Source organism: Chiloscyllium plagiosum, unplaced genomic scaffold (assembly GCF_037043375.1).
Source record: "Chiloscyllium plagiosum isolate Xiang-an unplaced genomic scaffold, Cpla_swu_hap1 HiC_scaffold_1, whole genome shotgun sequence".
In the NCBI taxonomy this organism is placed as follows: Eukaryota; Metazoa; Chordata; class Chondrichthyes; order Orectolobiformes; family Hemiscylliidae; genus Chiloscyllium; species Chiloscyllium plagiosum.
Genome location: NW_028270139.1, coordinates 46,441,225 through 46,458,343, shown reverse-complemented (window position 1 = coordinate 46,458,343; position 17,119 = coordinate 46,441,225). Strand labels below are relative to the sequence as shown.

Sequence of the window (17,119 nt, the reverse complement as noted above, 5' to 3'; positions counted from 1 at the left end):
GGTCAACTGATTGGGAAATGTACAAAAGAGTTCATGTACAAAGAAATCTAAAGAAATTGACTCGTCTAGTTGTGGGATGCAAACAAATAGAGAGTGGTATCTTGCTGGTACATCAGGGCCCTTGCCTACCAGCTGGCGAGTCAGCAAGAGACCTACACGGCTTCATTTTGGGAAGGGCCACTAAGCCAACAGTGGGCCTTCCCATGGATTCAAGACCCCAAGACAGGAGGTCTTGCCAACTAAGAATGGCCAGCCAACGAAGGGACGGAAGCTCTTGTGCTGAGCAGTGTTACTGGATAAGTTATGGCTGCTGCAAGATTTTCAAAAGACCCTCCTGAAACTAATTCTGGGGGAGGCAGGAAGGCAATAGGATTGAAGTACATCACATCCCCACTTAAATAACATACTTCCTGACTCCAAGGTAGAGCAAAAGTTTCACTAAGCCGATCATTTGTAGAAGATTGTCCACAAAGGTAGCACAGTGGTTAGCACTACTGCTTCACAGTGCTAGGGACCTGAGTTCAATGCCAGCCTTGGGAGACTGGCTGTGCAGAGTGTGCATATTCTCCCTGTGTCTGTGTGGGTTTCCTCCGGGTGCTTAGTTTTCGTCCCACAATCCAAAGATGTGCAGGTTAGGCGGATCGGCCAGGCTAAAATTTGCCCTGTGGTGTCCAGGGAATTGTATGTTTGGTGGATTAATCCTGGTAAAACAAATACCGTGTGGGGTTACAGGGATAGGGGAAGATGCTCTCCAGAGGGCCGATGCAAACTAGATGGGCTGAATGGCTCTTTCAGCACTGTAGGGATTCTATGAAAATGTGTACTGAAAAGTTAAGCAGTCTGCTCTAAAAAGTCCAAAACAAATTATCAAAGTAGGGTAATTATTTTATAACAATTGTTTTAATATTGAATGTTACATCCCATTTCTCTCCTGCCATAAATATACATTTGAAGATAAATAAAATTACTAGAACTTTACTTTAATTAATTTCACATTTACCTTTTTGCACATTTCAGCAAATGCACTTAGAACACCTCATGTTTTTTCCCCATGTAAAACCTTTAATAAGCAGATCATAATGCAGAACATTTAACAGTAAAAACAATTTAGCCTATGTGAAATGATTTGATTGGTCATTTTAAGGAGTGCATCAAGCCTTATCGTTATATACCTAGAGGCTGTCAATTGATGAATTAAAGATTTTAAAACTTTATTGTAACATTCAGGGACTGAGTGCACCAAGTATAACCTGAAATAAAGGTATGAAAGTCCTTTTTTTTATACTTATTTTCTTACATGTGATATGCGTATTGTCAGCATTTATTGCCCATCCCTAATTGCCAGAGGGCCAAGAAGAGTTAACCACATTTCTCTGGGTCTGTAAACCAGACAGGTAAGAATGTCCATTTTTTTCCCTAAGGACAGTGGTGAGCCAGATGAGTTTTCACGACAATCGACAATGGATTTGTGGTCACTATTAAGGGTAGCGTCTTATTCCACATTTTATTGACATCGTGGAATATGAATGCAGCTTTCCTGACCTAAGCGTCTGGACTGCTAGTCCAGTGACAGGACAACTACCTCCCCACTTAAAACCAGATGTGCCTTTTCCAACCTCTGCCTCAGCTAACAGCATTTTGCGTAAGACAGCTGCTACTATGATTTGAAGGGTGGAGTCTGGAATGTCATGTAATTTGGATGGCTGGAGAAAGGGTGGCTGATCAAAGCACACAAATGATGTAAAATAGCACAGCAGATATTTAGTGCCATGGTGCAATTCAATTGAGTTGTTCTGACAGCCAAGCACAACAGTGAACTTGTGCTTCATTACTGCAAAATCCAAATACTGAACTGTTGAGTTCACTTTCTTCCAGAGGCATTCACTTTGACTTTTACATGGTGGATTCCCTGAGTGAATGCAGAACTTTCAAAAAGTTGCATGTGATTTACAATTTCAAGAAACAGCATTAGAATGATTTATATTTTTTTAAAAAGAAACAGCAGTAGATTATCAGGATACCATCTATTCATAGTACATTTCAATGATGTACACTCTGTGACTTACAATAATTAAGGATCGAACTAATACAAAAATATTTTCAAAGTTATTTAGCATGGTCAAATGCATTAAGTAATGATATTGCAATGTTGATTGCAACAAATACAAATTTCAAAGGTTTAAGATTTTAATAACAAAACTATCAATTGAGTACAGGAGTTGGGAGGTCATGTTGCGGCTGTACAGGACATTGGTTAGGCCACTGTTGGAATATTGCGTGCAATTCTGGTCTCCTTCCAGAACATCAGAAAGATGTTATGAAACTTGAAAGGGTTCCGAAAAGATTTACAAGGATGTTGCCGGGGTTGGTGGATTTGAGCTATAGGGAGAGGTTGAACAGGCTGTTTTCCCTGGAGCGTCGGAGGCTGAGGGGTTATCTTATAGAGGTTTACAAAATTATGAGGGGCATGGATAGGATAAATAGACAAAGTCTTTTCCCTGGGGTCGGGGAGTCCAGAACTAGAGGGCATAGGTTTAGGGTGAGGGGAAAGATATAAAAGAGACCTAAGGGGCAACTTTTTCATGCAGAGGGTGGTACATGTATGGAATGAGCTGCCAGATGATGTGGTGTTGGCTGGTACAATTACAACATTTAAGAGGCATTTGGATGGGTACATGAATAGGAAAGGTATGGAGGGATATGGGCTGGGTGCTGGCAGGTGGGATTAGACTGGGTTGGGATATCTGGTCGGCATGGACAGGTTGGACCGAAGGGTCTGTTTCCGTGCTGTACATCTCTATGACTCTATGGGTCTAACAAAGAAAGTACAAGTCCAACAGCCAATACTGGGGAAAACTGAAAACATGATGATACCTCAGAAACAATACATACCCTGGCAGCTTTAAGTTTCTCCCTCATTTTCTCTCGCATGGAGTATTCAGCAAAACTTGTTCTTGGAGTGGGTACAGGAAGTGGAGGCAGAGCTGAGAGGAGTAATTAACAATAGCCATCAATAAAAATTTAACATAAATGTAACATACTGAATGAGTTTATCACATAGGAAGATTAGGGATTTTGTGTAATTTGATTAAATATTTAACTTGTGTGACAACCCTGGCAGAGTAGTGGGACTCCGAGTATCAGCACACATTCCCAAGTGAAGGAAGCTGGTCAGTAGGTGAGCCTCTGGGGGCAGTGACCATAACAGTTAAGTTTCAGTCAATACAGAAAGGGATAAGGGTAGTGCAGAAGTTGTGTCCAAACTGGGGGAAGGCTGATTTCAACATCATCATCATACAGAATCTGGCAAACATAGACTGGGAACAACTACTTACAGTTAAATTTGGAAAGAAATAGTCATTTAAAAGTAGTACCGTGAAATTTTAGGGCCAATGTGTTCCTCTAAAGGGCAAGGGCATAAAGTCCAAGCAACACTGTATGACAAGATGTCGAGAGTTTGATAAAGAAAAAGCAGCATTTCTTTTTGTTTTTGAATTATTGTCACTTATATTTAAGAGAAAATACAGTGAAAAGCTTTAACTGTCGCCATGTTCTGGTGCTATTTTGAATATTGTAAAAATAAAAAGATATAACTGGAAGAGACACTAACTTTGTTGTTCATCCCCTGATCCATCACCATCGCCTACAGGAATGTCTCTGTAGGCCCATAAATCCACCGCTGTTGCTGCCTCGTTGACCCACTGACAGGATTCCCCGTTCTACCATCGCAACCACAACCTTGCTGCCAGAGGGCTGCTCAGCGACCACACATCACCAACAGCTGCAGACACTACTTTGCCTTCGCCAGAGTCCTGATACGGACCCAAGACCTCGCCACAAACAAAGCCACCACTTCTCCGCCACTGCTAGGGCTCGGACCCATAAAGCCGTCACCAAGAGACAGTTACAGAACATTAAAAATGGGAAAGGTCCTTCAAAAGTGTAGGAGGTCGCTTAAAAACAAAATTAGGAGGGCAAAGAGGGGCCATAGAATATCTTTGGCAGATGGAGCCAAGGAAAACTCCATAGCTTTTTATATTTATGTTAAGAGTAAGAGGATTACCAGGGAGAGAGTGGGATTTATTCATGACCAAAGGGGTAACCTGTGCGTGGGGCCAGTGGATGGGGGTGAGGTCCTAAATGAATACTTCTCATTTGTACTCACATTGTAACTGGGGATGTCAGTTGGGTTGGTAAGGTTCTTGAACATGATGAAATTAATAAGGAGGACGTATTAGATGCTTTCGTGGGCAGAAAAGTGCATAAATTCCCATACTGAGATGAATCAGCTGTGGGAGGCAAGGGAGGAGATTGCTGGGGCCCTGACAGATATTAAATATGTCCTTGGCCACAGGTAAAATGCCAGGAGAATAGCTAATGTGGTTCCTTTGTTCAAGAAGGGCAGGAGAGATAAGCCTGATCATTACAGATCAGTTCGTGTCAGCTCCTTTCCCCCTCCCCAATCCTAATGAAGGATCCTGACCTGAATTGTCAACTTTCCTGCTCCTCCGATGCTGCCTGACCTGCTGTACCTTCCCAGCTCCACATCTTATCGACTGAGTTAGTCTGATGTCAGTAGTAGGGAATTATGGGAAAAAAATTCTGAAGGACAGGATTAATCAACACTTAGATAGTCAGGGATTGCTCTGTGATAAAGGGCTGAAGAAGGACTTAAGCCTGAAACGTCGATTCTTCTGCTCCTTGGATGCTGCCTGACCCGCTGCGCTTTTCCAGCAACACATTTTTCAGCTCTGATCTCCAGCATCTGCAGTCCTCACTTTCTCCCATTGCTCAGTGATAGTCAGTATGGATTTGGCCGGGGGAGATCATGTCTGACTAATTTAGATTAGTTTTTTGAAAAGGTGACTAAATGTATTGATGAGGGTAGTGCAGTTGATGTAATTTACATGGACTTCAGTAAGGCCTTTAACAAGGTCCAATGTGAAGGCTGGTCCAAAAAGTAAAATACAAGGCAAGTTGACAAACTGGATCCAAAAATGGCTTACAAATAAGAGGCATAGGGTGATGGTGCAGGGTTGTTTTTTGTAATTGGAAGCCTGTGACCTGTAGTGGACAATAATGTTCGTGCTGGGGTTCTTGCTACTTGTTATGCACACTGATGGCGAGGATGTCAATGTAGTCGTTATAATTAGTAAGTTTACACATGACACAAAAATTGGTGGTTTGGCTGACAGTGAGGAGCATGGTCTCAGGCTTCAGTCTGATATTGGTCAGTTGGCAAATTGGGTGGAGCAATGGCAAATGGAATTTAATCCCGACAACTGCACGGTGATGCGTTTTGGAAGGTCTAATAACAGAGGGATTTAAACAATGAATGGTAGATCCCTAAGAATACTGAGGAACAAAGGGACTCAGTGTTCAAGTCCAAAGATCCCTGAAGGTATCAGCACAGATGGACAGGGTGGTGAAGACAGCTTATGAATGCTTGCTGTCATTAGCTGAGACATAGAATTCTAAGTCTGGGAGAAGAACACCTATACAATGTATTCGCCAAAAACAGATAGCCCCGCAATTTCATCAACAGATGCCTAAGGGAAAGACAACGGAATGAGGACATGCCACAACCCAAAGGACTAGCCACACTGCCATACATTAAAGACATTTCTGAACTGACAGCCAGACTACTGCGACCACTAGGACCCATAACAGCACACAAACCAACAGCCACTCTCAGACAACAACTCACCAGGACGAAGGACCCAATACCCAGCATGAGCAAAACCAATATAGTGTACAAAATCCAATGCAAGGACTGCACAAAACACTACACAGGACAAACAGGAAGACAGCTAACGATCCGCATCCATGAACACCAACTAGCCAGGAAACGACATGACCAGCTATCCTTAGTAGCCACACACTCAGATGACAAGTAACATGAGTTCAACTGGGACAACACTACTATTATAGGACAAGCCAAACAGAGAACAGCCAGGGAATTCCTAGAGGCATGGCACTCATCCACAGATTCAATCAATAAACACATCGACCTGGACCCAATATACCGGCCACTGCAGCGGACAGCTGGAACTGACAACCGGAAGCGGCAGATACAAATCATTATAAATGCCGGAGGAAACATCACAGAAGTGCTTCACAGGAGGCTCCCAAACACTGAGGATGTCACCTAGACAGGGGACGAAACGTCTGCAAAACAAATTCCCAGCTCAGAACCACAAGAATGAGACATTGAATACCAGCATCTGTAGTTTTTTTTTTATCTCTATTTATATTCTAAGTAGAAAAGCAGGAAGCTGGAAGAACACAGCAAGCCAGGCAGCATCAGGGGATGGAGAAGTCAACGTTTTGAGTATAACCCTTCATCAGGAATGGGGGTGGGGGTGAGGGTGGGGAAGGCTGCACGTAAAGAGAAGGTGGGGTGTGATTGGGTGAGGAGCTTGATATTCAAGTATCAGCCAGATGAGCACTTAAAATTCCAGGGCATAGTAAGCTAAAGACTAACTGCAGGTAAATGGGATTAGTTCAGTAGACATGGAGGTGCAAAGGGTCTATTTCTGTGCTCTATGATATAATTCAGGACCTTTTTCAGCATCTAACTTCCACCATGCTGCATCCTTCTTACTCATAATACATGGGAACAATCGCAGCACTGGGGATTGATATCTCATGTAATCATGCTAATTTCTCCTCATGTTTTATCTTCCCATACGCTCAATAAGCACAAACCCAACCAGACCTGGGGTGTGGGTGTGGGTGGGGCTGGCAGAGAGGGGGTGGGTGGTTGATATGGGTGGGGTGGGGTTGTAGGAGCTGGCCTGAAGCTCCTGACACTCTTCGAGCAGCAGGACAGCTAAGGGAATGTGCTGTGTTAAAGAGGAATTCGATAGGTCCATCCAACAAATGAGAAACTCTCCCAGCTGCTGCTCCCAGCTGCACATTAAGCACCAACATCCGAATGAAGCTCTGGGTGAGGATGGGGGTTCATGATGCTAACAATCTTTGTATTTTTCCAAATAGCATCCCACTTTCATGATTTATAGAAGAGCCCAGCTGTCCCGCCCATCTGTATCAACCATGGAACCAAATCTCTAAATCTTAACATCCTGCTCCAGTGAGCACAGCATTGACAGGGACCTGCAGCTACAGCAGCACAAAATGGCGAAGGAATCTGATTGACCGAGGAACATCCAGACTTGACCATTAATGAGCTGATGGAGAAGCCTGGACAACTGGAGAACGTCTAGCAGAACTGACAGAGATCATCTACAGACAGCAAAGGGCAGAAAACTCTGTGCAGGCTCTATCTAATATCATGGCTCTGGTATGTGAGCATGTAGCTGCCCCCATGGTCCAGACAGTGAGCTATCAAGTCCAGCAGAGCAATCAGTATCTGCAGGGGGACTGCCAATCCGTCACTTGTGCCATCAATACATTTATTCACCAGCTCAGTGAGAGGGGGCTAAGGAACCTTGACCTCCCTTTAGGTGCGCCCAAGCCCTCAAGGGCTGAAGTAGTGCCATTAAACACCGGCAAGGAGGTGGTGTGACAGACAGGCACCCAAGGACATCATCTCAGGCTCTTGCCACACCACCTGCCCTCTCTGCCAGGGATTCAAATGCCTGTTATCAGGTCAGGCCAAAGAGGGTGAACTTGCCCAGTAGAGGAGGCCCATCGCCCGCCCAGCAGTCTGCTCTGCAAAATCATCTGCAACAAGCTGCAAGACTGCCTCAGATTTTGCGATGGAAAAATCGCAGTATAGGCCCTTTGGCTCTCGATGTTGCATCGACCTATGAAACCAATCTGAAGCCAATCTAACCTACACTATTCCGTTATCACCCATATGTTTATCCAATAACCATTTAAGTGCCCTTAAAGTTGGCAAGTCTACTACTGTTGCAGGCAGGGCATTCCATATCCTTACTGTTCTGAAAAAAGACCCTACCTCTGACATCTGATCTATATCATCACGCCTCAATTTAAAGCTATGTCCCCTTGTGATAGCCATCACTGTCCAAGGAAAAAAGCTCTCACCGTCCACCCTAACTAATCCTGTAATCATCTTGTACGTCTCTATTAAGTCACCTCTCAATCTTCTTCTCTCCAACAAAAACAGCATCAAGTCCCTCAGCCTTTCCTTATAAGACCTTCCCTTCATACCAGGCAACATCCTGGTAAATCTCCTCTGCACCTTTTGCAATGCTTCCACATCCTTTTTATAATGTGGCGACCAGAACTGTACACAATGTTCCAAGTGTGGCCGCACCAAAGTTTTGTACAGTGCAGCGTGATCTCATGGCTGCAAAACTCAATCCCTCTACTAATAAAAGCTAACACACCATACACCTTATTAACAATGTGGTGCTGGAAAAACACAGCAGGCCAGGCAGCATCCGAGGAGCAGGAGAATCGACGTTTCGGGCATAAGCCCTTCTTCAGGAATGAGGCTGGTGTGCCAAGTGGGCTGAGATAAAGGGTCAGGGGGAGGGAATTTTGGGGAGGGGCGCTGGGAATACGATAGGTGGGAGGAGGTGAGGGTGAGGGTGATAGGCCGGAGAGGGGGTGGAGGCGGAGAGGTTGGGCAGAAGATTGCAGGTCAAGAGGGCAGTGCTGAATCCGGGGGTTGGGACTGAGATAAGGTGGGGGGAGGGGAAATGAGGAAGCTGGAGAAATCTACATACATCCCGTGTGGCTGGAGGGTTCCTAGGCGGAAGATGAGGCGCTCTTCCTCCAGGCGTTCTGTGGTCAGGGTCTGGCAATGGAGGAGGCCAAGGACCTGCATGTCCTTGGCGGAGTGGGAGGGATAGTTAAAGTGTTCAGCCATGGGGCGGTTGGGTTGGTTGGTGCGGGTGTCCCAGAGGTGTTCCCTGAAACGTTCCGCAAGTAGGCGGCCTGTCTCCCCAATGTAGAGGAGAGCACATCGGGTGCAACGGATACAGTAAATGATGTGTGTGGAGGTGCAGGTGAATTTGCGATGGATATGGAAGGATCCATTGGGGCCTTGGAGGGAGGTGAGGGGGGAGGTGTGGGCGCAAGTTTTGCATTTCTTGCAGTTGCAGGGGAAGGTGCCGGGAGTGGAGGTTGGGTTGGTGGGGGGTGTGGACCTGATGAGGGAGTTTTGAAGGTGGCGGAAATGACGGAGGATGATACGATGTATCTGGAGGTTGGTGTGGTGGAACTTGAGGACTAGTGGGGTTCTGTCCTGGTGGCGATTGGAGGGACGGGGTTCAAGGGCAGAGGTGCGGGAAGTGGAGGAGATGCGGTGGAGAGCATCGTCGATCACGTCGGAGGGAAATTGCAGTCTTTGAAGAAGGAGGCCATTTGGGCTGTCCGGTAGTGGAACTGATCCTCCTGGGAGCAGACACGGCGGAGGCGAAGGAATTGGGAATATGGGATGGTGTTTTTACAGTGGGCAGGGTGGGAGGAGATGTAATCTAGGTAGCTGTGGGAGTCAGTCGGTTTGTAGTAAATGTCTGTGTTGAGTTGGTCACCCGAGATAGACATGGAGAGGTCTAGGAAGGGGAAAGAGGAGTCTGAGACAGTCCAGGGAACACCTCTGGGACACCTGCACCAACCAACCCAACCGCCCCGTGGCAGAACACTTTAACTCCCCCTCCCACTCCGCAAAGGACATGCAGGTCCTTGACCTCCTCCATCGCCAGACCCTGACCACACAACGCCTGGAGGAAGTGCGCCTCATCTTCCGCCTAGGAACCCTCCAACCACATGGGATGATGTAGATTTCTCCAGCTTCCTCATTTCCCCTCCCCCCACCTGATCTCAGTCCCAACCCCCCGGATTCAGCACTGCCCTCTTGACCTGCAATCTTCTTCCCAACCTCTCCGCCCCCACCCCCTCTCCGGCCTATCACCCTCACCCTCACCTCCTTCCACCTATCGTATTCCCAGCGCCCCTCCCCCAAATTGCCTCCCCCCTACCCTTTAGCTTAGCCCCCTTGGCACATCAGCCTCATTCCTGAAGAAGGGCTTATGCCCGAAACGTCGATTCTCCTGCTCCTCGGATGCTGCTTGGCCTGCTGTGTTTTTCCAGCACCACATTTTTCAACTCTGGTCTCCAGCATCTGCAGTCCTCACTTTCTCCTACCTTCTTAACAACCCTGTCAAACTCAGTGGCAACTTTCAAGGATCTATGTACATGGACACCGAGATCTCTCTGCTCATCTACACTACCAAGAATCTTCCCATTACCTCAATACTCTGTATTCCTGTTACTCCTTTCAAAGTGAATCAACTCATACTTTTCCACATTAAACTCCATTTGCCACCCCTCAGCTCACTTCTGCAGCTTATATATGTCCTTCTGTAATCTGCAACATCCTTCCGCAATGTCCACAACTCCACCGACCTCAGTGTCATCCACAAATTTACTAACCCATCCTTCTATGCCGTCATCCAGGTCATTTATAAAATGACAAACAGCAGTGGACTCAAAACAGATCCTTGCAGTAACTGAACTCCTGGATGAACGTTTCCCATCAACCACCACCCTCTGACTTCTTTCAGCTTGTCAATTTCTGATCCAAACCGCTAAATCACCCTCAATCCCATGCCTCTGTATTTTCTGCAAAAGCCTACCATGAGGGGCCTTATCAAACGCCTCACTGAAATCCATATACACCACATCAACTGTTTAACCCTCAAAGGGGTTTGGTTTGGTTACCTTCTCGAAGAACTCTAAGGTTTGTGAGGCACGACCTACCCTTACAAAAGCGTGTTGACTATCCCTCATCAAATTATTCCTTTCCAGATTATTATAAATCTCATCTCTTATAATCCTTTCCAACACTTTACCCACAACCGAAGTTAAGGCTCACTGGTCTATAATTACCAGGGTTTTCTCTACTCCCCTTCTTGAAGAAGGGAACAACATTTGCTATTCTCCAGTCTTCTGGCACTATTCCTGTAGACAATGACGACATAAAGATCAAAGCCAAAGATTCAGCAATCTCCTCCCTAGCTTCCCAGAGAATCCTAGCATAAATCCCATCCGGCTCAGGTGATTTACCAATTTTCACACTTTCCTCCTTATGAACCTCAATCTCATCTAGTCTGATTACGTGTATCTCAGTATTCTCCTTGACACCACTGTCTTTTTCCAGTGTGAATACTGACGGAAAATATTCATTTACCACCTCTTCTTTCTCATCAGACTCCACGCACAACTTCCCGGTACTGTCCTTGACTGACCCTAATCTTATTCTAGTCATTCTTTTATTCCTAACACAACAATAAAAAGCTTTATGGTTTTCCTTGACCCTAACTGCTAAAGACTTCTCATGCACCTCCTGGATCTTCTTAGCTCTCTCTTTAGGTCTTTCCTGACTAACTTGTAACTCTCAAGCACCCTAGCTGAACTTTACATCTCATCTTCACATAAGCCTTCTTCCTCATGACAAAAGATTCAACGTATTTAGTAAACCACAGCTCTCTCGCTCGACCACTTCCTCTCTGCCTGACAAGTACATACTTATCAAGGACCCGCAGTTGCTGTTCCTTGAAAAAGCTCCACAATTCAATTGTGCCCATTCCTTTCAATTTTCATCCTCATCCTATACATCATAAATCTTGTCTAATTGCATCTTAATTGCCTTTCCCCCAGCAATAACTCTTGCCCTGTGGTATATATCTATCCATTTCCATCGCTAAAGTAAACATAGCCAAATTGTGGTCACTATCACCACAGTGCTCACCGACCTCCAAATCTAACTGTGTCAGGAATCCATCCATCCTGCACACATTGGACAAAAACCAACCCATCTAAAGTACTCAAACTATAGTATTTCCTGTCAATGTTTGGAAATATAAAGACTCCAGTATAACTCCGCTGTAACTCTCGCTCCTATCCAGAATCATATTTACAAACCTCTCCTCTACATCTCTGGAACTATTCGGAGGCCTAGAAAACTCCCAACAGGGTAACTTCTCCTTTCCTGTTTCTGCGGCACGGTGGCATAGTGGTTAGCACTGTTGCCTCACAACGCCAGAGACCAAGATTCAATTCCCGCCTCGGGCGACTGTGTGGAGTTTGCACATTCTCCCCGTGTCTGCATGGGTTTCCTCCGGGTGCTCCGGTTTCCTCCCACAGTCCAAAGATGTGCAGGTCAGGTGATTTGGCCATGCTAAATTGCCCGTTGTGTTAGGTGAAGGGGTAAAATGTAGGGGAATGGGTTTGGGTGGGTTGCGCTTCGGCGGGTCGGTGTGGACTTGTTGGGCCGAAGGCCTGTTTCCACACTGTAAGTAATCTAATCTAATCTAATCTAACCTCAGCCCATACTACCTCAGTAGACATGTCCTCATCAAAAGGCCTTTCTGCCACTGTAATACTGTCCTTGACTAACAATGCCACACCTCCCCCTCTTTTACCACCTTCACTGTTCTTACTGAAACATCTAAATCCTGGAACCTGCAACAACCATTCCTGCCCCTGCTCTATCCATGTCTCTGAAATGGTCACGACATCAAAATCCCAGGTACCAACCTGCAGCAAGTTCACCCACCTTATTCCGGATACTACTGGCGGTGAAGTAGACACTCTTCAAACCACCTTCCTACCTCTGGTACACTCTTGCGACCTTGAAACCTTATTTATGACCTCTCTACTCTCAACCTCCTGTACACCAGACCTAAATCAGTTCAAACCCTCCCGAACAGCATTCGCAAATTGCCCCCCCGCCGCAGGATATTGGTACTCCTCTGGGTCAGATGTAGACCATTCCATTCTTAGAGGCCCCACCTACCTCAGAATGAGCCCCAATTATCCAGGTATCTGAATCTCTCCCTCTTGCACCATCCCTGCAGCCATGTGTTCAACTCCTCTCTCTCTTTCTCCCTATTGCCTCGCCTCTCTAGCACATGACATGGTGTAACAAACCAGAGATAATAACTGCCCCAAGACGCAGTGATAGGAGAAGATGAAACATTTAACATACTTGATGTGCATGGACATCGACCTCCTCTACAACTTGGTACAAATACAACACTTTGTACAACAGACCTCAGGCTTCTTTCTATCTATTCAGGCTTCTCATTAATTATGTTTTGCTTGTTGACTATAATAAGGGATGCTGGCTCACATGTACAGCATGTGGAGTTGTGGCAAAAGCACTGGGCCTCTCCTTTACCTCCTCCTGGGAGAAACATAACCTTTGGGGAAAAAGGAACTTTAGCTCAATGTATGCTCTTTGCAGTTAAGCAGAATGGTATAACCCTTCTATAAGCGCTGCAATTGAAGGATATCCTTCAAGTACAGCCCTTATGTAACCCTGCATAATTCCATATTGATACTTCACAGGAGGTTATTGGTGCAAAAGGAACAAATTAACTTATAATTATCACAAACAAAGTATCTTTTTCTCAGAGGTTGGTAAATGGGGTCCAATGGTATTTATTGATGGAGTTCCAGTTTGAATGTCAGGCCTCTAGGAATTCCCATGCGTCCCTTTGCTGAGCATGTCCTAGGATGGATGTGTTGTCCTAGTCAAAGTAGTGTCCTTCTTCGTCTGTATGTAAGGATACCAGTGATAGTGGGTCATGTCTTTTGATGGCGAGTTGATGCTTGTGTATCCTGGTGGCTAGTTTCCTGCCCGTCCGATGTAGTATTTGCTGCAGTCCTTGCAATGTATTTTGTAAATTTCATTAATTTTGTTGGTTGTTGGTACAGGGCCCTTTAGGTTCATCAGTAGCTATTTCAGTGTGTTGGTAGGTTTGTGGGCTATACCACTTTGACTAAGACAACACATCCATTCTAGGACAGCTCAACAGAGACACGCATGGGAATACTACCATCGGATCCCCAAGCCCCCTTAGCATTACAACTTTCCCTTGTTCAATCCAGCGAGAAACTGAATAGGGCCAGATTTTTCAGTGAGTGACAATCCTATGCAGATTGCCACTCCTCTATTTCTTTTTTTAATGAAAGAGGAGATTATTTCTCAGAGGAGATTGCAATCAGGTCTCTCTCAGAAAACCAAAGCCGTATGCCCATCAATGCGGAGCTGTCAGAGGAAGGCAAAACCATGCTGTCAGCTATCGTACTCTAAAATGTAAAAGGTCCAGATCATAGCCACTGTAAAACCACAAATACATGAAGGAAGTGTCATGTTAGGGTGTCAGGAAAGTTGGGCATCAGCTTGGAATAGGTTAGGTGCCACCTGGAAAAGATGCCAGCTAGGGAGGAGTTAGGGTGCAAGGTGACAGTTAAGTGTTGACGATAGGTTAGGCTGGGTGGAGAAATCGCCGTCCAGTAGGATTGAGAAGGGTAGGTGTCAGCACTCCGTGGGGTGGGGGTTCAGATCTGGCAGTGGGAGAGGTCGGATAGTTGCTCTGGGCAGAGGGGAATGGATGGTTGGGTGGGTGGGGGTGGTTGGATCCTGGGGTGGATGTGAGGGATGGGTTGAGGGTTCTTAGTGCAGTGTGATTGTGAGATTCTAGGGGGTGATAGGTCAGGGTCCAGGGTGCAAAGGGTCTGGGGGTTGTGAATGAATTACATTTAGTTACTCAGGAATATTTAATATTCTAACATTTCCTGTGTTAACTATTTTGTTTAATTTTATTGGAACCACCCAAAATCTCTGATTTTCTGGCACTTCAGAAGGTTTCAGACACATTGGAATTGCCCGGCGGAGAGCTCAATTTCCGAAGCAATTCCTTCAGAGTCTGTTACAATGGAGATTTTGCAAGGTTCCTATGCACAACTCCCACCTACAATGCAGTAATGAATGTCTGACCATCAGAAAACCAGCCACGGAATTTTCTGCCTCCCACCAAATTAGGTTCACCCACTCACTCTTCTAGAAGTTCTGGGCTGGAGCAGGAAATTCCACCCAAAGAAGCCAAAGGAATTTGTTACACCTGATTCAAATTTACTCCTAACATGAATTCTGTGTATAATTATTACTCAAAGTAAAATGATGACTTATTGTTCCATATATGCTTTTAAAGTAAAACACAAAACCCTGAGCAAAATAAAAGATTTCTGTGAAAAGCAGTTGTTTTGGTTGTAGTACATCTTTGAGTTATCAGGACACACTCCAATACAGCATGGAAACATGTTCTGTGCACCACTGGTTACTGGAACACCATCTGGTCTGGGAAAAATTACCGTTACCTCAGTTGGCCAGTTTTTTTTTCATTGGGTGCATCACATTTATGACTATTACCTCATCTTATCCAGGAATACTTCTTAAAAATGTTGTCGACAGATTCTGTAGTTTTTCTGGCTTGCAATGTTTCCTCATGAACAGCCAAACCGATTTTAACATTTTCCTGGATAACACTGGATTGTTCCTCCAAGTGTCATTTGAGCAAATAGGAATTTAGCGATTTCTTTGCCATAAATCTGAATTATAATGTCTCATTAATTCTATTAATTCAGTCGATAAAAACTATGGCTTGTATTGATCTTTCATTTCCTCAGGATATCTCAAAGCACTTTATAGATAATGAAGTAATTTGAAACAAAGCGGCAAACAGCACAATCCCACAGGAGATTAGATGAAGGATAAATATTGGCAGGATAAGTAACACTGGTAAGCAACAATTGCACCACACAAGTGCCAGATAATGACCATCACCAATTAAAAAAAGAGAATCGAACTATTGTCCTTTGACATTGAATGGCACTACAATTGCCGAATCTCCTGCCAGCAATATCCTAACCATTGCCATTGAACAGAAGCTCATCTGGATTAGCCATATAAATATTATGGCTACAAGAGGGAAGGGTCTTGCAGCGAGTAACTCACTTCCTGACTCCACACAACTTGTCACTCATCTACAATGTACAAGTCAAGAATGTGATGGAGTACTGCCCACTTAACTGGGTGAGTGTCGCTCTGGTAACACTCAAAAAGCTTGACACCATCCAGGACAAAACAATCCTCTTGATTGGCATCACATCAACAGACATTTCCTCCATCACTGTCCCACTGCTCACACTATGTACTATCTACAATACATACTGTAGCATTTCAGCAAGGCACCTTAGACAGCAGCTTCCAATCCCATGACCACTTCCATCGACAGGACAAGGGCAGCTGATACATGGGAACACTCAGCATCCTGACTTGGAAATACACCATTGTTCCTTCACTGTCTCTGGGTCAAAATCCTGGAATTGCAATCCTGGAACTAACACCTACCTATAACAAATGATCTGTAGTGTTTCAAGAAGGCAGCTGGTCACCACCTTCTCAAAGGCATCTAGGGATATGCAATACATGCTGGCCCAGCCAGTGAATTACATATTGCCCGAATGAGTAAAACAATTCCTCTGCAGGAGCATTGCCAGTCTTGTGACAAAGCATAAAAGAATCTCACTCCTCCCACCAGCAAAATACTATTTGCTAGAATCCTCCAGAACTGCTTTGTGCAATTTCTCACTGCCAGAGAGTCAGTGTAGTTCCAAAGTTGATCAAGGAACTACTAATATGATGTTTACAGTCAGACATCTCCAGGAAAGATGTCAAGAACATGGACCTCTAACCCATGTTTATTAACCTGGCAAGACCTTTGACACAGTCAGCCCTGAGGGCATTTGGAAAGTAATGGAAAAAAAAACAAACTTTATCAGAAATATATCACAATAGTTCAATAGTTGCACAATGACATGCTCGTACTTGCCCTGAATGATGTAGACTATATATTTTTCATTTTATTTTTCTGTATTTTCAGTTGTGGACAGAAATGGGAGAAGGACCTTTTTTAGAAACTGAGAAGGATTGCCTTCATGATTGTGAGCTGAAAATGTGTTGCTGGAAAAGCGCAGCAGGTCAGGCAGCTCCAAGGAGCAGGAGAATCGACGTTTCGGGCATGAGCCCTTCTTCAGGATCATGCCCGAAACGTCGATTCTCCTGCTCCTTGGATGCTGTCTGACCTGCTGCGTTTTTCTAGCAACACATTTTCAGTTCTGATCTCCAGCATCTGCAGTCCTCACTTTCTCCTCTTCATGATTGTGATCCTGACTTCAGTTAAATGTCGCTTAGGAGGAAATCTGCTCAATCTCAGGTGACTCCAGACAAAACCAAAGTTCTCCAAGGACATTCTTCTTTACTTCCAGGCAACCTAGAACTGTGCATGAGCTGCTGAAACTCCATATATCAGTCTCACAACCAGCAATAAGA

General features: G+C 44.9%; 1 protein-coding gene across 1 annotated transcript in view; it reads right to left on the bottom strand.

Annotated features, from left to right (window-relative positions):
* The window catches only part of cc2d2a (coiled-coil and C2 domain containing 2A), a 196,464-nt gene that overhangs the window by 150,499 nt on the left and 28,846 nt on the right, over nucleotides 1-17,119 (bottom strand). Inside the window, exon 7 of the mRNA XM_087986613.1 lies at nucleotides 2,893-2,984. Coding sequence (XP_087842739.1) covers nucleotides 2,893-2,984 — 92 coding nt within the window. The remainder of the gene's footprint in view (nucleotides 1-2,892; nucleotides 2,985-17,119) is intronic.